The sequence below is a fragment of the Gymnodraco acuticeps genome, unplaced genomic scaffold (genome assembly GCF_902827175.1).
Source record: "Gymnodraco acuticeps unplaced genomic scaffold, fGymAcu1.1, whole genome shotgun sequence".
Taxonomy (NCBI): Eukaryota; Metazoa; Chordata; class Actinopteri; order Perciformes; family Bathydraconidae; genus Gymnodraco; species Gymnodraco acuticeps.
The window spans coordinates 1,948,269-1,969,251 of NW_022990238.1; the positions used below are offsets into that span (position 1 = coordinate 1,948,269).

The 20,983-nt window shown below is 39.1% G+C and overlaps 1 protein-coding gene across 1 annotated transcript; it reads right to left on the reverse strand.

Annotated features, from left to right (window-relative positions):
• Positions 1-128: 128 nt before the first annotated feature.
• On the reverse strand, positions 129-18,509 carry LOC117548454 (nuclear GTPase SLIP-GC-like). The gene is made up of 24 exons (XM_034219760.1): positions 18,452-18,509; positions 15,305-15,371; positions 14,997-15,078; positions 14,458-14,570; positions 14,258-14,305; positions 13,775-13,808; positions 13,548-13,634; positions 13,227-13,317; positions 12,908-13,124; positions 12,586-12,786; positions 9,694-9,885; positions 9,434-9,609; positions 8,907-9,000; positions 8,745-8,832; positions 8,516-8,637; positions 8,028-8,204; positions 7,789-7,943; positions 7,527-7,650; positions 2,499-2,607; positions 2,272-2,405; positions 1,978-2,059; positions 1,768-1,856; positions 1,617-1,665; positions 129-1,515 (listed from the first exon to the last, which is right to left on the reverse strand). Exons 3-22 carry the CDS (start codon positions 15,061-15,063, stop codon positions 1,783-1,785), a joined length of 2,385 nt encoding a protein of 794 aa, XP_034075651.1. The 5' UTR covers positions 15,064-15,078; positions 15,305-15,371; positions 18,452-18,509; the 3' UTR covers positions 129-1,515; positions 1,617-1,665; positions 1,768-1,782.
• Positions 18,510-20,983: the final 2,474 nt, after the last annotated feature.

The following is a 20,983-nucleotide window of genomic DNA, read 5'->3' on the forward strand; positions in this document are numbered from 1 at the left end:
AGTCCCCAACTCCGGGGACTTCCGGCCGGGGACTTTGGGCGGCAGTAAACGCCTTGAAGTGGTTTGCGGCCTGCCAGTAAACCCAAAGCAGAAGAAGAACAAGTGACGTCAGCCGCTTAATTTGCCTAATCCACCCCCACGGACTTTTTCCAGTGTGAACGCGATATGTACTTAGTTCATGCGAACTAAATAGTTCACATGAACTAAATTCACATGAACCTTTGTGGGAAAAGTACCGCAGTGTGAATGCGCCTAATGTTGAGGATTTAATTAATTCATTGACATTTCAGCCTAAATTTATCAAACAATGCTAAACAGAATAAAACAGATTCAAAACTGGAAAATACATATATTAAAAATGCAACTGTTAAATCATTAAAAGCAAAACGTCTGTGACATCACAGCAGTGGCTGAGATCCAATATATATTCTCCGATACATGGGCATAGTGAGGACTTTTTCACTGGGGGATCTCATTCAAAACAAATCAAAGACAGCAAAGTAACTCATAGTTTGCCATTATGGTCAAAATGTTCCCAGAGGTCTCTCCTCCTCTCCAAAACAAACTGACCCAGAGAGTAAAGCTGCTTCAGCACTGAATAAAGAAGTTTACTTTTAAAGTTAGTGTTTCTGTTACGGTGTATGTTGGAAGCAGGACCCAAATGCAGATATAAACTGAAAAAACTCCTTTATTTCAAGGCTAGGGATATAAACAAAGACAAAACAGAACACTCACCGACAAACTAGTCATGACACAAGACGAACCAACCCTGAACACAGGAAGAGAATAGACTAAATACAGGGAGGGGTAATCACAAGACGAGAAACAGCCGGGCAGGGGAGGAGAAACACAAGGGCCACAGGTGAACACAATCAGAAAACTAGACACACCAGGGAAACTAACGACAGGGGAAAAACACAGGAAGAAGGACCAGACAATATACAAGGAGGAAACTACCCATAACCAGACATACAAAACTACAAACGTGACAAAACACGAGATTCCTGACAGTTTCCTTGATGGATACAAGCCAGAGAGGCTACAAGCTAATGCAAAGTTACCTTAGCTCCTAAGCAAACCAAGGTGTTAACCTCTGATTGTCGTCCTAGAATCGGAAATAAATCTTCCAAGAAGTCCTGTTGCCTGAGCTCGGGTAAAAGCCTGTTCGTTAAAAAAGACCAAGATTTAAAGTGTTTAGTAAAAGTGTACTGAAAACTGGATTAAAAACGACATTTATGAAAGCTTCTGGCAGACAACTAAAATGCTGATGCGCACAAAAGCAGGGGTGGGGTGGATGTGTGGGTCGCTATTGACATGCAGATATATCTTAATAGACTGAACAACATAAGGTTATCATCAAACTGCTTTTTTTAATAGGATTTTAAAATGACATGAATTAGGGCACCACATTATGTAAACAGACAAGAACAATTGTTGAAACCCAATCCAGAGGCCTCATGTCTTTTATCCTCGGTATGTTAACAGGCGTCTGCTGTTAGTCTCCATTTATCAACCCTGAAACATCCACCAGAGAGACAAAGAGCGATGTTGTGAAATTGAATATTAATAACAAACTATTATTAATAGTTTGGATCATCAGGTTCCCTAAAACCTACCTTTGCACATGATGGACGCACTGTAGCCGCTTGAACCGGTTAATCACTACTGTAATAAAAGCACTGTTAGGATTTTCAGAAAACAAGTCATAATCCAGACAATATATATATATATATATATATATTATATTGTGTTTAAATTGAGTTTTACCAAATAATTGCATCATCATCTGGGCACTCTGTCAGTTCTTTTCAGGTCATTGTAGTATTTCTTTACCAACTTAAGCTCATCACTTACATCTGAAAAAAATAAAATAACATTGTTTCAAACAAGTGGATTCACTTAATACACTAATATATCGACTTTTTAATTACGATCAAATGTACAGTATTTTTTGTGATTTTGTTATGTTTCCTTTACCTGGGATGGAGACACCATCTGTTTTGAGTGACAGCTCGATTGATTCCTGCATCGTGCTCTCCAGTTTCTCCAGGATCTCCAACTAAATCAGCATTGAAATATTTATCACTTAAAACTGACATCTTTGGACATGTATGTTTGTGTTGCAGTGTTCCGAGTTGAATTGCCCTTGAATTAAGAAGAGTCCATTATGTAAATGATAACCACAAATCATGGATACACATTGATATGTGCAGCCCAACATGTTTCAGTGAAGAATTATTTCTGTAAGACGAAATATAAAATGTGACAAACCATCAAGCCTCTCAGCTTTTTCATCATGGTGTTTTTAGCCTGAGCAAACATGACGTACTTTGAACCATGTACGTGCATTTCAATAGTTTCCCTCATGTTTTTCAGCGTGCCTACTCCTTCAAATTCTTTTGCTCCTAAATAAAACAGAAACATGTTGACATAAACATTTTGCAACACAAAAATGTGTAGAAGTGTATTTCTACGTCTGTAATGATCTTCTGTCTTACTGTCATAGCATGGTTTCATGGTCTCCTCGATTGTTGTTGTCAGGCTGCTGTAGATCGTTTTCTTACGTTCACGGATGAGTTTGTTGAGGTTTGTTTTCATTTTTTCTTCCTTAGAGGGAAAATGCGAAGCAAATATCGAACATATTTTAAAATCAATAGGTTACAAACAAGGCTGATCATTCCCTTCATTATTTTTTCCAGATTTTACCTGGAAAAGCAGTACATTATTCAAACTGATAGGACCTGTTCACCAGCACTTTGCCCAATATCAGAATATGCTATTGTAATCTTGAGTGTGTCTTCATGACTTGGGGCAGGGTCCGTTTTACAGCTGCAGTACATTTTTCAAAGCCATCTCCAATTCATGAGTTATTCCAGTACAATGTATATTAATATGTTGACTGATCAATATGGAGCCCTGGAGGGTTCATAGAGAGAACAATAAATAAAACGAGGCCACGTTTTATTAATTCGTGCACACAAGATGTAATTCGTGGCCTCAATTTAAATAAAACTGTCAGTGCCGTTCATTCCGGTGCACTCCGGCAGGACTATAGCACTACATCGAGATTAAGATTTATTTCACTTGGGAATACACATATAACTATGGAGAACCAGATTTGTGTAAATTACTGTTCATGGTAATTTGAACAAATGCCGGTGGTGTCGGACACACACAAACACACCGAACACACACAGAGCGGAGCACAAACACACACACATCATGCGCCCTGGTGACCGGACATCTCCTTCATAAAACGAGTAATAGGGGGAATACTCTGGCAGTTCGATGTGTGAAGAGGTGTGTGTGGTGTGGTTAAACGTAGCAGCCTCGATCTCTATTCAGCTGTTCTAATGAAGGCAAATACAGTGAAGTAAACAGTAAAAGGCACAGCTCTTTGCAGCTCGTGCTGCTCTTCTCAGATTCTGCTGAGTTACACGTTACTGCCTCCAGTGCCCTGTATGACGAAGCCAGTTCAACAGACCCTGGATATGTTTGAGTTACCCGGCTTAACTAACACTAACAAACGCGATCTCGCTAAGCGGTCCTACGAAGCTGGTTATCAACTCAGTAAATCAACCAGGGTTTCTCTGTCCAGCTGAGAGCGCGTTCACGTGAAAAGGACGGGGTTAGCAACATTTGACCAGTGGCGAACCGTGTCTATCACAACTGGACCTTCTAGACCAGGCATGGGCAAACTAAGGCCCGCGGGCAACATACGGCCCGTTGGACCTTTTAATCCGGCCCGCGGAATATTGGTACAAAATTGTCCAAATTATAGTAATGACCGCATTAATTTTGCCTTTTTCCTGCAATTCCCGTAATTTCAGTTTATTCCACTAGATGGCGCACTCTAGACACAATTGACCACTCGGCAACCCGGCAAGATCTAAGAACCGCATATGTCACCCTTACAATGGAGGGGGTCGAGATTAACCTGAGCAATCATGGTGAGTCAATATAGTCTGATTAGCTTCGGTTGCTATGCTAACATCACCTGTAGAATGCCCGAGAAACTTTCATAACAGCGTTGTGATGCCAAACAGCGTCAATTCAGACTGACACACATTCACTGATGGGGATGGGGAATATTTATCAGCTGCTTGTGTGACAGTCAGACAGTGAACACTTTCCAGCGGCCGCTGCTGGGAGTTAACGGGAGAATAATCTCCGGTGGACGAGCCGCGCTCCAGCGGGCGGTAATGCCACTGAAACACATTAATACACAATGCACCACGGCACTCTGGAGAAAGGTATACGGCTGGAGAAGTAGTTATTTAATTGAATCTGGCTTCGTAGGATTAAAAACAACCCAACGCAGTCCTCTATTAATGTTATGAGCGGTGTTGCGGAGAAAATCAACCACGTAAAATGCAGTGTGGGTCTTAAGAACTTCGAACGCACGTTATGTCATGACGCAAACGATGACGCAATAATTAACCTTTGAACCTAATTCACATTTGAACCTGCATTTAACAATGAGTGGACCAAAGAAAAGAAAAGTTGACAATGAGTGCCGAGTGTTTAAAGAGGAGTGGACAGCGAAATATTTTTTCACCGAAGTGCGATCAAAGGCTGTATGTCTTATTTGCCAAGAAACCGTTGCGGTATTCAAAGAATACAACATCAGCCGCCACTTTTCCACCAAGCATGCTAACTATGCTAGCAAACAGTCAACGCAAGAACGGGCGGCTACTGCTCAGAGGTTGGCAGCCAATTTAAAGACTCAGCAAAATATTTTTCTCCAACAAACTTCTATTCAAGAGTCAAGCACCAAGGCAAGTTATTTGCTAGCATTCAAATTAGCAAAGGCCAGCAAACCTTTCTCCGAAGGGGAGTTTTTGAAAGAATGCACGGTAGAGACAGCAGGTCTCTTGTGTCCAGAGAGCAAAAACAAATTTGAAAAAATGACTTTATCACGCAGGACAGTGACTCGCCGTGTAGAACTAATTGACGAAGATTTGGCCAGCGAGTTAAACAAAACAGCTGAGTCATTTAAGTTATATTCGTTAGCACTGGACGAAAGTACCGACGTAAAAGACACCGCTCAGCTCTTAATTTTTATCAGAGGGATTAATGACAATTTTGAGATAACGGAGGAGTTTTTGATCATGGAATCTCTAAAGGGGACAACACGAGGAGAGGACTTGTATGGCAGTGTGTCTGGTGTCATCGAGAGGCTGAAGCTACCTTGGTGTAAACTTGCCAATGTCACCACAGATGGATCGCCAAACTTAACAGGAAAAAAAGTCGGACTGCTGAAAAGAATCCAGGATAAGGTGAAAGAGGAAAACCCTGAGCTGGATGTCATTTTCCTGCACTGCATAATCCATCAGGAAGCCCTGTGTAAATCTGTATTGCAACTTGATCATGTTGTGAAGCCAGTCGTAAAACTCGTTAACTGTATACGAGCGAGGGGACTTCAGCATCGTCAATTTATTAAGTTCCTTGAGGAAACGGATGCTGATCACCAGGACTTGCTTTATCACTCTCATGTCCGCTGGTTAAGTTTGGGGAAAGTATGTCGACGAGTGTGGGAGCTCAAAGGGGAGATTAGCTCATTTTTGGAGTTAATCGGGAAAGCTGACGATTTTCCAGAGCTGAGCGACGCAGATTGGCTTTGTGATTTTGCTTTTGCTGTGGACATACTGACACACATGAATGAGCTGAACACAAAGCTACAAGGGAAAGATCAATTTGTGCACGAAATGTACACAAATGTGAGAGCCTTCAAAGCCAAGTTGACTTTATTCTCAAGACAAATGTCAAACAAATCATTCGCTCATTTCCCCACACTAGCAACACTGAAAGAGGCCCCTCGACGTGTGAAGAAATACAGCAAATCGCTGGACGACCTGCACGGAGAATTCTGCCGTCGCTTTTCTGATTTTGAAAAAAATCGAAAAGTCACTTCAGCTGGTGTCATGTCCCCTATCACAAGACTGTGAAACAGCGCCGCAGGAGTTGCAATTGGAACTGATTGATCTTCAATGTGACTCCGTCTTAAAGGAGAAGTTCAACTGCCTCAAACTGGAGGAGTTTTATGCATCACTAAGCGAAGCCAAGTTTCCAAACATTAGGAGGATGGCACAGAGGATGCTGGTGTTGTTTGGCTCTACCTACGTGTGTGAGCAGACGTTCAGTGTGATGAACATCAACAAATCACGCCACAGATCCCAGTTAACTGATGAACATCTCAGATCTGTCCTGAGAATTGCCACAACCAAACTGACACCAAACTTTGATGCACTGGCAAAAAAGGGTGACCAACAACACTGTTCCCACTGAAATGAAATGTAAGTTTTCTTAACTTTTTCAGGTAATGGCTTTTACTTGTAATTTGTATTTGTTCACACAAACACTCTCCATCCATCTGCTACTGGCCCGGCCCGTCTGTCAAATTTGAAAACTCATAGTGGCCCCCGAGCCTAAAAGTTTGCCTACCCCTGTTCTAGACACACACACCCCCCGCCCCTCCGCGGCATTATAATGTCCGTCTTTTCACTGAATTGTCGTCTTGAAAAGGGTACTTGCAACAATTCCGCAACAACTTCATCTTCACCTGTTGCACTTGCCATTTCAACGTTAACAACAATAAAACGGCATGAATTGCTTCGTCGCATTCATCTAGAATCTGATCCTCTGTCTCGAGCCAGTTAACTAGCGGGCCTTCTAGACTCTAGGGGGGGTCCGAAAACCAGTCAGTATCTGGTGTGAGGGGTAGGATTAGGGTTAGGGGTAGGGTTAGGGTAATGTTGTGAATTGAGTGGCCCATGGTGGTGGTGGTGGGGTTATGGTATGGGCAGGCGTATGTTATGGACGACGAACACAGGCCACTCGATTCACAACATTACCCTAACCCTAACCCTACCCCTAACCCTAACCCTACCCCTCACACCAGATACTGACTGGTTTTCGGACCCCCCCAGAACCCCCCAATAATGCAAAAATGCACGTTTCAGAGTGGCCTTTTATTGTGGCCATTCTAAGGCACACCTGTGCAATAATCATGCTGTCTAATCAGCATCTTGATATGCCACACCTGTGAGGTGGGATGGATTATCTCGGCAAAGGAGAAGTGCTCACTATCACAGATTTTTTCAGATTTGTGAACAATATTTGAGAGAAATGGTTATTTTGTGTATATAGAAAATGTTTTAGATCTTTGAGTTCATCTCATGAAAAATGGGAGCAAAAACAAAAAGTGTTGCGTTTATATTTTTGTTCAGTGTATATCTCAAATTATGTCTGCACTGCCATTTCTCCACATAAACATAACAGTGCAATGAAACGGTTGTCTCCTCTGTGCTCCACTTCCTACTTGGCGCACCGGTAACTTTCTCGTGCGAACAAAATAGTATTTTGTGCGAACGAGAAAGTATATCGTGCGCACAAGATTTTTTTCTCTCCATGAACCTTAGGGGGTCAATATGTATTATATTAAATTATATTGCACACCCTTCCATTACAGTCTCCCTGGCTTTAAAAACATATCTGATAATGGACTAATGAATAGGAGCCTTTACCTCTGTCTTGAGAAATGTCAGCTGCAGTTTGACATTTTCGTACTCCTTATTCATCATCTTCTCCTCTGTGCCAAGTGAAAACGCATTGATGACCCCGTTGAATGGTTCACTGTTTCCTTCATTTCTAAAATATATTAACACAAAGAAATGCCTAAATTCATAAGGCCTAAACAAATTTGTATTTCAATAATGTATTTAAATGTATTGTAAAACACAATTTATCCAACACAGGGTTTTATGTGATGATTAAGTCATTTCTTACGGGAAGGTCTTCTTAAATTCCTCGTCAAGGCTGTCGGTCAAACATGAAGTTAACTTCATATTGATGTTTATTAATTTCCCTTTTTTTGGTTTGTGGATGCCACCCTTCTCAACTACACACTTCAATGTCATGTGAAATGCACTACCTTTCTTTGCCTGAAACAAAACAAAATTTGTAAGAAACATTTTCATATTAAGAGCAAGCATTTGCTTTGATTTAATTATAACTTAAATACTTACAGGATAAAGGACCGACTTTAAGACTTTTTCACATGAACTTTGTGATGTTTCAACCCCCCCACTGAGGCATCTTCCAAAAACTGTAAGGGTCTCTTTCATGGGTTCCCTGACTTTATCAAGTTCATGACTCAGCTTTTCTTCAAGTTCTATGGACACAGCCGTTTTTTCAGCCTGAAACTATACACAACACAGTCATTATTTAAAGTATTTCAACTATAATTCAATATGGGACTTTTTTTCTCAAGCCCTTACAACAAAACATACAGAGCCCTTTAAAAACTGTAGCAATACATCCTCTCTGAAGCAACACAAACTCAGTAAATCCAATACCTTGTTGGCTCCACAGGTAACATTACATGTAAGCAGTCTGTCTTTTACTTTACAATTTGACACAACATTTTAGTGTATGCAGCTTACTTATTTTCTATTAATGTTATTATTTTCTGTCAATATTAAACACAGTGAAATATGTTGTTACTTGATCTTACCCCTTCTCTGCTGCTGGCTCCCTGAATCAGAGAGAGAATCCCGCGAGCTCCAGACACATAGTTTAATGTCTCAGAGTGCCATTCATTGAGATCTTGCAGGTAATCCTGCAGTGAGGGAATTTCTGTAAAAAATGTAATATACTTACATTACATTCTTGAATTTATATATTTATTGGAGGAGATAAAACCATTTTGTCATCCGGGGCTCACTTATGGAGACTTGAATCACCTGTGTCATTTCGCTTAAGATTTTTCTTTTTCAAGAACTCTTTGGAGCTCACTGTGAAAACTTTGAAACACTCCTTCCCGAATTGTTTCTGAAAAAAAAGGTTTAGATTTAAAAGCAGGTCTGCACAACATTTGAGTTTGATTATCATCAAATATTACTCACCTTAACTTCTTTTAGTTTGCTGAATTCTGCCATCACTTCTTTCTTGGCTTGCTCGTTTTCTCTCAGTATCTGAGCACGAACACCAGCTGCTGACCTTTATGAAAAGATTTGTATTTGAAGAATTACATAAACTGCCAATACATTCCAGGATATCATATCACTATGCAGCATACTCAACACTTTCAATTACCAGTGATCACATAGAGGAGCTTAATCCAGCATCACAAAGTGTTTGTGAAGCAACAACATTAGGACAGAAATAAATGGCTGATATGTTGAGGAATCAAGACACACATGCAGACATTTTAGAAACATGGATACTGTTATGATCATGAATAACCTGGTTTATCCTGTTTCAAGTGAACATTATATCCCTGAATACGATCAAAACCAGGATACTAATGTGCCTGTTAACGTAATCAATGTTTCCATAGTTTATCCTCTTGCCATCTCCGTCTCCGTCTCCGTCAGTGTCTAAATCGGATGTTACATTTGACTGTGTCCTTTTTGCATCTGAAACTACTTACTGATCATCTGAACCTCCAAGACTATCAGACTTGGTGCAGATAAAATGAATCTGCCGACACTCGCCACCATTTCCCATGAGGCTGCAGGATTCTTCCAGGATCTCCCAGGATTCTTTTTCTGAAGCTGCTCGATTTATCTCAGTCACAATCCACACAGTAGAACAACTTCCAACAAGCTGGAGGGGAACACAGCAAATAATAATGGTTACATTGTCAGTGTAACCTTCCACAATAATCAGCATTGCATGTGGATTAATCACCTTTTTCCACATCGTGTCTCTGCTCTTGTTACGGTCCCCGTTTCCAGGAAGATCCACAAGTGTGACGTGCTGGAGAAGACGATTCTTCGGCACTCTGACAGTCACACACTTCACCAGTGGCCAATACAACCTCTTCACGTCTTTTGACTCACTTCGTGTGTATTTGACTAATTCTGCAGATAAGTCTTCAGCCTAAAATAAATAATAGAGGCAATGCAAGGCCATTTGTTTTACATGAACAAACTTTAACTTGAAATTGCTTTAAAAGATTGTGTTAAAGGTCCCATGTCATGCTTTTCCGGTTATTACCTGTCCCCTTTGTGTGTTATGAAGGTTTCTATGCATGTAAACGGTCTGCAGAGTCAAAAACCCTCAAAGTACACCATGTAGCGAGTAAAACACAGAAAAGACCTCCCCAAAACGCCTCGTTGGAGATTTCTCCTTTTCTTCCTGGGTACTCTGACGTGTGAATACCCAGAGGCCACACCCTCTGCCAGCCTTTCACGAAACAAACCTTCCCAAACCTTTCAGCGATTCATGCCGGATATGTACAGCGTTGGGCACTGAAGAACACTGCTGTTCCTACTTTGTCTGTACCAGCGGGAGATTCGGGTACACAATCATTGTTGTTTGTGTATTTATGATGTTTAAAACAAACAAGGTATCTACCACGACTGTTTACATGGGTAAACGTTTTTCGGGCTACTAAGTTGGGATCGCGGAGAAATGCCCTCCGCAGACCCATTCTCACAGCGTTATAAACAGGGGTGCACATAACTTTTTTGCCCTGGTTCTCAAAGGAGCACCTGGAGATGTTGCTTGGTGCTCATCCTTAAAATGAAATAAACCGTAACTTTTGAGGGGGTCTTGACTTTATTTGCCAGACACACGGCACTGGACACACATGCAGAGGTGCACAGAGAACACACATGCAGAGGTGAACACAAGACAACATTAGCACGACCAGTAATCCTACAAGCTGTCATCACTACCCTCCTGACTGTTCTCCTCACTGTCTTCCTCTCTGTCAGACATGGTAGCTGATGATGTAGGCCTACTTCTTTCTCTCTGGTTGAGTCTGCGATTAGCTGCTTGCACCCACAAGTCAACAGCTGGTTTTGGGTCGAAAGTCTCTGTTGTCATCTTAGACAAGTGGATGTAATCAAATAAGTATGTGAACATAACCAATAACCTACCATAGCCAATAACAAATGAATGTAACTTATTTTATTTGTGTTGTTCATTCATATCTTATTTTACCTTAACATTTATTTATGCATTTTTTTTTATCTCTCCAGTTTTAAAGGATATTTTTTGGTTACTGTCCTATAGTATACCATGGAATGATTTAAAACCTGTTTATCCCAATAATTATAAAGGAGTGCCTTGGAAATATGTGTTTACATAAATTGCGACCAAACCGTTTGAACTTAGACTTTACCTCACTGAACTGTAGTTATCAGTCTGACTGGAGAGGACTCTCCCTCCACATTATTGTAGAAACATCTTCTTCTTATCTCCGTTAGAGCAGCTAGCACGGCACCAGATTCTAATAACAACAGCGCTGGTACCGGTGCACCCTCCCTCGCTCACTCGCATTTTGGCTGTGAGCTGCGGGCGCCAGATAAACCAACATCCCCCATTTGCATCACTTACAGCGCCCATCGTACAGGGCAAATGAAACGTGTAACCGGGGTGAAAAGGGTGTTACATTTACTTAATTATGAATATTGTTACATCAAAGCCGAAAATTAGGATGAGCCCCAATGGTCAAAATGTTGTTTTCCCTCCCAGAACTGCCAGCGCAGCGCCTCCACAGATCTGGCGCCCTAGGCGAACATCTAGCCAGTGCTACGGGTCGACCCTGAGTTCATATCATGGTTCATACATGTATGCAACTCGCAAATATCTTTCTCTCTCTCTCTCTTCTCTCTCTCTCATCTCTCCTCTATTTTCTCTTCTCCCTTCTCTCTCTCCCTCTCTCAATGTTGGTACGCAAATGCGCTTTGTTTCAAATGACCCGGTGCACTTTTTTTGGCGGAGGTGCGCATGCGCACCTGCGCACCTGTTATGTGCAGCCCTGGTTATAAACCTTTTTCTTACTCAATATCAAGCCACACTTATTGTTTTTACTTTGGCTGTGAGTGTTTGTGTGTGCTCAGGATGAATTTCGCTTTTTCTCGCTGTATCGCCGAGAGGCTCGTTGCTGCGATCTGCTGTGAGGAGCGGAGATCGCAGCAACGAGCCTCTCAACGTCCCGACCAATCAGAGCACACTGGGCTCACAGGGAGGGAGGGGGGGGGGGGGGGGGGGGGGGGGGGGGGGCAGGAGCTCCAACAAGCCGTTTAGGACAGAGAGTGAATACCGGTGAATACATACTATACAGAGATGCTGTATGAGAAACCAATGTGAGTTTGGAAAATTGCACAGTATAAATCTATTTTAGTATACCTCAACAATGGAATTATGATCAGTAGAAATGGCCATGACATGGGACCTTTAAATAATTATTACAGCATAACATTAAAAGTCAATTTGAAACCCTATCCCTGAAACAACAACATCTGAATTAAATCAAAAAGTAGCAAAGCTTACGTTTATATTTAAGCAATGGGGAATAATTAGGTTTGACATTTTTAACATGATTTCAAATGTAAAGCTGGTAGTGCCTTAAAATATCTAGGTTGTTGCAAGCAAGTTAGTTACTGTTAGATATTTTCTTTCCTATGATGCATAAAGTAGATTTTGTAGCTATTGTTATTAGAGCCGAGATAGATCAAGCCCATTTCCTGAGTACATACCAAATTGACGTCTGCATTTGGTATTCTGTTGTAAAACTATGCCAATCAAGAGTCTGTTTAATGAAATGATATAAGTTTTAGTCTTACTTACTGTATCCCTGGTCAAAATCTTACTCTTGGAATTGAGAAATCCAGGAATTTTTTTGAAGTATTTTTCATTCATGAGGTTTTCAGGAGAGTTGTCTTTCCATTCTTCTCCATACAGCACTGACAGCTTTTCAACACTGTCTCGATAATCTTCGTCTTTTTCCTGATTATCACCAAGGAAATTATTCAACTCCTCTTCCCACTCCTAAACAAACATATGTTTTTATTATATGGCATGTTGTGTAGTCAGCATATATATTTATTTGCAGCTTCATCATAAACGTTGAAATATCTCTAAGTTAACAAACATATTTAGCTCATTTTACCTCTTTTGTAATGAACTCGATTTCTGCCTCATACTTTGGGTTACGCTTGTTAGCCTCCACTTTAATCATCACTGAGGTACATGCACTGATGCTTCCAGAGGGCAAGAGATCCTGCTCTTCAATGACGGCATTTATCAGAGAGCTCTTTCCAGCCCCCGTTCTACCAAAGACGCCGACCACCTCCCTTTTGTCTGTCTCCAAATTATTGATTTTATTTCTGTGGTGCATGAGTTTGAATATGGGTTATTGATCAAATTAACAAATGTAACAAACACTAAAAGATGTTGTCAAAATCTGGCTTGACAACACTAATACTTACTTCAGGAACTTGTTGAACTTGTCGTCTTGGTCAGGTAGTTTATCAAGGACACAACTCATGATGTTTTTAACCTTAGACAGAATGACTTCTTCTGTAAGAGTAAAAGTAAATAACTATTCAGCAGAAACCAATAACCAGTTAAAATTCCCAAGGAAGTATCATTTTCATCATGTATATACTATGGCAGGCGTCTAAGGCCATTATAACTTAATAAGACCTGTGTTGCTATATATGTAAGTTCATTTGCTGAAGAATAAAACATTAAACACATATTCACCTATTAATCCTACTTTCTAATATTTTGGAAAGTAATATAAATACCTCTTTTTGTTCCTTGTATATCCACACGTGGTCGTTTTCTGGCTGGTGATTGGCTGGACTCACCCTGGAGATCCGACTTCCTCTTTCCTTGTGTTTAATTTTTTTGTAAATAACATTTTCTTTTATTAAAACATTGTTTTCAATACTGTTTAGATATAGCAGGTTTATTATTGTTTATAAAATATGAATAAAACTGCATATAATCCATAAGACACTTTGTATCTCACCTTTATCATTTGTTTTGCTGGTGGACGGACAAACCTGAGGATGAACATGAACATTTGACTCTTTGTCCTCTCACAGGGTGTTACAGGCTTGAACACACGTCGTCACAATTCACACACACCAACATTTGCATTTAATTTCCCATTCAAAACTCTATGGAAAATAATATATACTTCAAAAATGGCTATCAAGTGATCACATTCTGCATTCTTTTAACGGAATGAACAACACTATGCACAAATTAAACAGTTCACAGTTCTTCAGTTAAAGGTGACTTTATCTCAGGATGCTTCAAATATCAATGCATGAAGGATTGAGTCAAGTTCAATGATAACAAGCATGGTTAATTTAAAGTTATCATTAACTGAGCAGAAACAGCTTCCTCCCATTTACATTGTGAATAAAATAAATACTCTTGGTGGCCATGTCAAATGTTGAACAGACAATGACAATATAAAAAGTGAATTAAACTGCATTCAACTAACTTCAACAGAAGATTCAGATGTTTCCGGATCTGTTGTGTTTTGTTTCTCCTAGTTAGAAAAGAAAATAGTCTCAAGTCCATAATAGTAAAGAACTTTTATAAAATGATAGTAAAGTCAACAAGATATATTATACTTCTCTGTATGTAGATGTTGTATTTCTTGAGATGAATGAGAACAATTCATACAAATGCAGACATTACCTTTAACAACCTGAGTCTCTTTTGGAATTTTGACCGTGGTCCCACAAATGGGATCAAAGCAACAATGTGATTATCTTCCAGACAGTAAAGACTTTCCTTGTCAACGCCCTGATCTGTACAAAAAATGTAAATTAAGAAATGTCAACCAATTGCAAATATCTGTAGATGTGTATTTCGCATGGAGTGAAATGTGAGTTCAGCTGTTGAAAATATGTTTTAAAGAGCATTACAGCCTCATAAGGTTGTCTGAACTGAATTCATATTGGTAATATTGTGTTATTATTTTTCAGTCTTGATATCAGTGCTGCTGAAAAGATGCTACAGCAAATAAGTCACTCTGAAATTAATATTGAATAGTTTCCTTTCTGTGTGAAAATGTACAAGTCTTTAAGATTGTTTAGTATGTTAGAAAGTTACTGAGTAACGATGTTGAGGCAGTTTATGTGTCTTCAAGTAGATGCTAAGATATTTCAGTATTGGAAGGTCATATCGACTTTGAATAATATTTTTGCCCAACAAAAAGCAAGAGAATACTTTACCTTTAAATGTTTGTATCCATTCGCTGAGATTCCATTCAGTTAATTTGTTGCAAACAAAATCATCCATGATTAAGAATAGCAACTGGAAAGTAAACAAATAATTGTTTTAATCAACAAAATAACTACTTGTGAGAGTTATGATATTTTAATAGAAAAATAAAGGGTTATTAAAGTGATAATGGCAGCCTAATTAAAGTGTTTATATGAAGCATTTAGGACATAATTGTGTGATCACAAGATAAGCACAAATAACTGAGTACACATTTCAGAAATTCCTTTTTAGGGGAACCTGCAAGCTGTTTACTTACCTACTATTTGCATTCATCTACACCCCAACAGAAACATGAGCTTTCAAGTTCCCCAGTGGAATGGAATCTATGAAACGTAAAAAATGTATTCTGAATAAAAGATCAACTGTTGTCAAACACAAGTACAGCTGACATTAACATCTGAATCATGAACTAATCTATGCCAGAACATCTATTGGCAATTTTCTTTTCTGATAATTGTTTGGTTAAATGTTCAGGTAAAAATGTCATGGTTCCAGATTCTCAGATGTTAGCTTTCCTGCTTTTTTCAGTGGTTATAACCGTCTTGAAGGCTACCAAACTTGATTCCACCCAAATAAAACAGTAACATTAATAATACTAATCTAATGATATAATATAATGGGATAAGATATTCAAATTCAGGGCCAAATCAGAAATACTCAATGCGGTTGTTTTTCCCGAACAATATGCCTATACCTCTGGGATACTTTTCTGCTAAATGACACTTTTATGTTCGGTTGAGTAACATGACTTTAAGGTCGTGGTTTCTTGTTTTTTTCTGTGTTCCAATTTGTATTTATTTAACCCTTAGATGCATAAGTGGATCTTTTTGGACCCGGTGAGGTGGTTTTCTTGAAGTATCTTTGTAATTACAATTTATCATTTCATATTCCAGCTATTCCTCAAAAAACATGTTTTGGATATCATGCATTCACATTTTTAATTTATATTTTAAGAAATTGTAGTTTTTGTATTACCCAAGCTTCCATAAGTTGGTCAAAAATGACCCGCATGCATTTCCTATGGGATCCTCTGGGAACCTTTGATTCTTATCACCTGTGGCTGTCAGGAATACATTCACTGTAGACCACACAGACTACATCACAAGTGACATCTCTAAGGAAGATTATTTTACACAGCAAGATCTGATACCTGTCAGTATAATAATACATTAATTTGTATAGGGCTTTTTAAGGACTCAAAATCGCTTTACAATATAAGGGAAGGTTAGGGTGGGGGACAGGGGCGGATCTAGAAAGATATTCATGGGGTGGCAAGAGGGTGGCAGGAGAATTTAAGGGGTGGCATCCCCTGGCAGAAGTATATGCTGATTTAATCGCAGTCATATCAATCAATGTTAACTTGGAAAGCCACAATATTGATATTTTAACTCAATAACATTAGGTGACATTATTGTGGCACATCAGTAAAGTCTTAAATATAAATATATAAGGTGGCAGACATAATTTAATGAATTTTAACTGAACAATAACTGAATGAGTTTGTCTCACTTTTAGACCAGCAGGGGTACCAATCTATGCAGACTGCTGCAATAAGTGCATTAATTAACTGTCTAATCGATGTTTGAATATGAATATGATAATATTAACAATCATATTATTCCTATCAGCTGTCAATCACCGATTCACATAGTCAGTGTTATTATTAAATAAACTATATTTGTTGAAGTATATACAGTTATTATCCAGTGGAAAGTCCTTACCTACTGGCCTAGTTAAATCAAAGTGGTTACTTTCTTTTGGCTGGGCAGTGTAGTTTTACACACCGTCTTATTTGACTTTCTCAGGACTTGAAACTGTTTTTTGGGGGCAGACCGCCACAAAGAAGAACAATATTATACACACGTAAGGTCATCATCTTAACAGTTTATTATTCTCATCGACTCATCCGTGAGCAGAGCATCAAGTTGGCACGTCTATTACAGCTGAATGTGGCGATTATCATCTTGATCAGCAAAACGCCTCACAAACTTATTAAGATTTAAAGCTATGGTGCGTTTTGATTCAATGCTGAGTACAGCCAAACTTGACAGGCTCTTCTTTGTCATTGTAGACCGCAAATACCTCATTCCTTCCGTCTACTTGGATCCGAAATGCTTCTCGTTTTGTGCTGTCCCCTGTCCAAATTAAATCGCTGCCATACATAATTCCACGCTCGCGCCAGGGCCGGGGGAGGGGTTACAAGGCTCGCGTCTTGTGCTGCATTCACTTGCACTCGGACATTAGAGATTTTCTCTCATAAATGTCCGATGAGCCACAACTTTTCTTTCAGAACAAAGCTGCCAACTGGGATGGCAAGGCATTTTTCTGAGGTGGCAGCTGCCACCCCGTGCCACCCCGTAGAACCGCCTGGTGGGGGGTATAGTACTATCAAACTTAATCAACCGGCATTGATTGATGGGGGGGGGGGGGGGTGGGCTATGAGTAGACAAGAGGAGAAGAGATGAGTTTTGAAAAGGGACTGGAATACTGTGAGGGTCTCAAAATAGGGGGGGGGGGGGGCTATGAGTAGACAAGAGGAGAAGAGATGAGTTTTGAAAAGGGACTGGAATACTGTGAGGGTCTCAAAATAGCGGATATCTTTGCATCAATATGTTCAAAACGTTTTTTTTGAAAATGTAAAAACAATTTCTAAAATTATAAATTATTCTACAAAAAATTAAATATAAAATATTTCTAATGCGAACCAAAATATAATACTAAATATTATACAAGTGATTTTTCATAACCAAAATGACAAAAATGGCATAAAAACACATATTATTCTAATACAGGTCCTTTTAGACCCACTTATGGAAGAGTGTAGTCACTCGTGCATCTAAGGGTTAAAGCAGAAACACAGAACAACATGGTACAAAACACGTACATACCACCAGGCACGTGCACAGATATCAAAGTGGGCTTGAGCCCTTGCCTTGTTCTTCCTCCAGAGAAAGTCATTTTTTAAATATATATTTTTAATAAATGAATTTATATATCTACTCCTGTCTGCGCAACGTTTCCCTTTCCAAAAATATATTGATTGAATAAAAAAAATATATATCAGGTCGGGAGATTAGACTGTCAAGAACCGATGCTCTTTCTACCCTCCCTACATCCCTCCCTCCCTCCACGTCGCCTGCACAGCGGTGCGGACAGTCATCGGCAGTCACTTCAGACGGACAGGTAGCACCACGTAAACAGAATATACAGCTCCCTTACAAAACAAACAAAAACACGTGCGTTGGTTTTGAAACTAATTTAATGTTAATGTGTTTTTCAAGAGCCTGTGGCAAAGGTAGCAACCAAACAAGAAGCCCTAACACTTTAACATACAAATAATTTCAGAACATGACTTACAAACTTAACAATGAAACAAAATAATATGAATGGTTCCAAAGCTTACCCGTAGCGTACAGCCTGTTGATATGAAGCCAAAAGCAGGTTAAAGGAGTCTCTCGCTTAGTATCCCAATAACTGCCCAACCCAACCTTGAAAACGCAACTTAAAGTATTTTTGTTTCCGCTGATAGGTGCAGAACGTTACTCCTCCCACACTAAATTAATCATGTGTTATTTTAATGCAATTTGAACTGCATTTGTGTCTGAAATGTAAACCCTTATCCTATTCCCTGTTAAAGTTATCATTTTCTCTAATCATGTGGGTATTTGTATGTCAAGTGTTTCTATAATTCTAACCTCATAGGGTAGAATTAAGAAGTTTAAAATGTGAAACAACTCTTCAATTCTCAAACACTACATGAGGTCTCTATAAGGGTGGTACACTTTGGGACCAATCAGTAAGTAGCACTTTGGTGACTTTAAAAAGCATAGCCTACTGACTCCATTACTAGGCTACTCATCATAAATAAAAAAAGCTGCACCCTAGTACTGAACCGATTTGGCAGGAAGAGCAAATGGAAAATTATTTGTTTATCTAACAATAGAAATGTATGTCATTAAAAACCTAGAGCAGATAGATCCTTTAACAAGAACATGAACAATAAAAGTGAATTGTATTGGTTCATTGGAGTGTATACCACATCAAATACATGTATGCATTAAGATAGGCATGGAGAAAAAAAGTGAATAACAAGAAACCAATCAAGCCATCTAGATCTCTCTATTTCTCATAATATGAATAAAAAAAAACAGACCTTTTTTTTGTTTTTTTCATGCCAAATCGTGTTTTTTGATGACCAAAATAAATTCTGAATTTAAATCTTCTTGGCTATAGATAGCCTATACAGTATTTACACTGAAACCTTGACTGAAGCAGCAGGGGAGTACATGACGGTTAAAGATCTCATGATGCTTTGCTGTGGGTCTTGATGGAAGTGATTTTGTTTTAGTCCTTTAACGTACATGAACATACATCTAGAGACTTTTCTTCTTACTTGCTTTAATTTCGTTTTATGGTTTTAGCAACATTTCTGGTCATGTGGTTTGAAAGGATTCAGTTTAAGATAATGTTTTGTTATAATCTGGCCTACGTATAAAGTCATTAAGCCACTTGGAGAGGGAGATTTACTTGTCAGAAGTTTTTTCTTGACATGTTATACTGGTACCAACAGCAGCCTAATCACCATTGCACACACTTTAAAAAGACAAACTTCTGCAACAATAATGCAAATGTAGCAGGTTGGAAATGCTATATGTTAAGTTTGACTTAAACAGACACTATTTTTTGTTAATAATATAATCTCTCCAACACACTTCGAACTCCTAACATTTAGACAATATACTGTAACGTCAGTAGATGGCGCTCTGGCTCTGCTGTGGATCCATTAGGGAGCCTATAGCCAGGAGCTCAGATCATGCGCATGTCAGAAAGAAACAAGCTGTGACCTGAGGAGGACGTTAACTTTGGTCCTCTCTCTACCAATCCACAGACACTGTTTATATGTTGGCTACACAGTGCTCCCTAGCCTGTGTAACCCTTGCTGCTGGTCCAGATTACCCCTAGCTCTGGTGCTGGTAACGCACACTGAGAAATTAACATTTATATTAAACGTTTACTGTTGTTGTAAAGAACATTCAACACTGGAGTAAGTTGAGTAAGGATGTCACTTTCATGATTCAAAGAGATATTAGTATGTGTATAGGGTGGCTTTGCTGCTTCAGAAAACAGAAATAAACAAACATAACTAATAGGAATGGAGGTAAACTTTGGGACCAATCAGTAAGTAGCACGTTGGTGACATTAAAAAGCATGATTGCATTACTTTGCCCAATATCAGAATATTCTATTGTAATCTTGAGTGTGTCTTCATGACTTGGGGCACGGTCCGCTTTACAGCTGCAGTTAACTTTTGAAAGCCATCTCCAGATCATATTGAGTTATTCCAGTACAATGTATATGAATATGTTGACTGATCAAAATGTATTATATTTAATAATATTGCTCACCCTTCCACTACAGTCTCCCTGGCTTTACAAACATATTTGATAACGTCTAATGAATAGGATCTTTTACCTCTGTCTTGAGAAATGTCAGCTGCAGTTTGACATTTTCGCACTCCTTTTTCATCTTCTCCTCTGTGCCAAGTGAAAACGCATTGAAGACCCCGTTGAATGGTCCACTGTTTCCTTCATTTCTAAAACATATATATATTTTTTTTTTTCTAGCCTTTATTTAACCAGGTGAAAGCCCCTTGAGATCAAAAGATCTCTTTTTCAAGGGTGACCTGCAGGACATTAGTTACACATGTAACATAAAAACAACAGAACAACAATAAGGATGACATACAACATAATGTACAGGGTACAGTTTACAAACTCTATTTACAGAGACAGGTACCATGAGTATCAAACAGCATGTCACCCAGCTGAGTTTTAAAATGATGCAGGGGAACTAAAGTGCTCAGTTTTAAACAAGAGGAAATGCTTAAATTCATAAGGCCTTAACAAATTTGTATTTCAATCATGTATTTAAATGT

What these genes read in the sequence shown, in the direction of transcription:
- LOC117548454 (XM_034219760.1), bottom strand. Translation starts at nt 15,063, where the DNA reads ATGGATGATTTTGTTTGCAACAAATTAACTGAATGGAATCTCAGCGAA. An exon ending in CATCTGAATCTTCTGTTGAA is followed by an intron (nt 13,809 to 14,257) that starts GTTAGTTGAATG and finishes GTTCATCCTCAG; the next exon opens with GTTTGTCCGTCCACCAGCAA. An exon ending in AGATTTTGACCAGGGATACA is followed by an intron (nt 9,886 to 12,585) that starts GTAAGTAAGACT and finishes TATTTATTTTAG; the next exon opens with GCTGAAGACTTATCTGCAGA.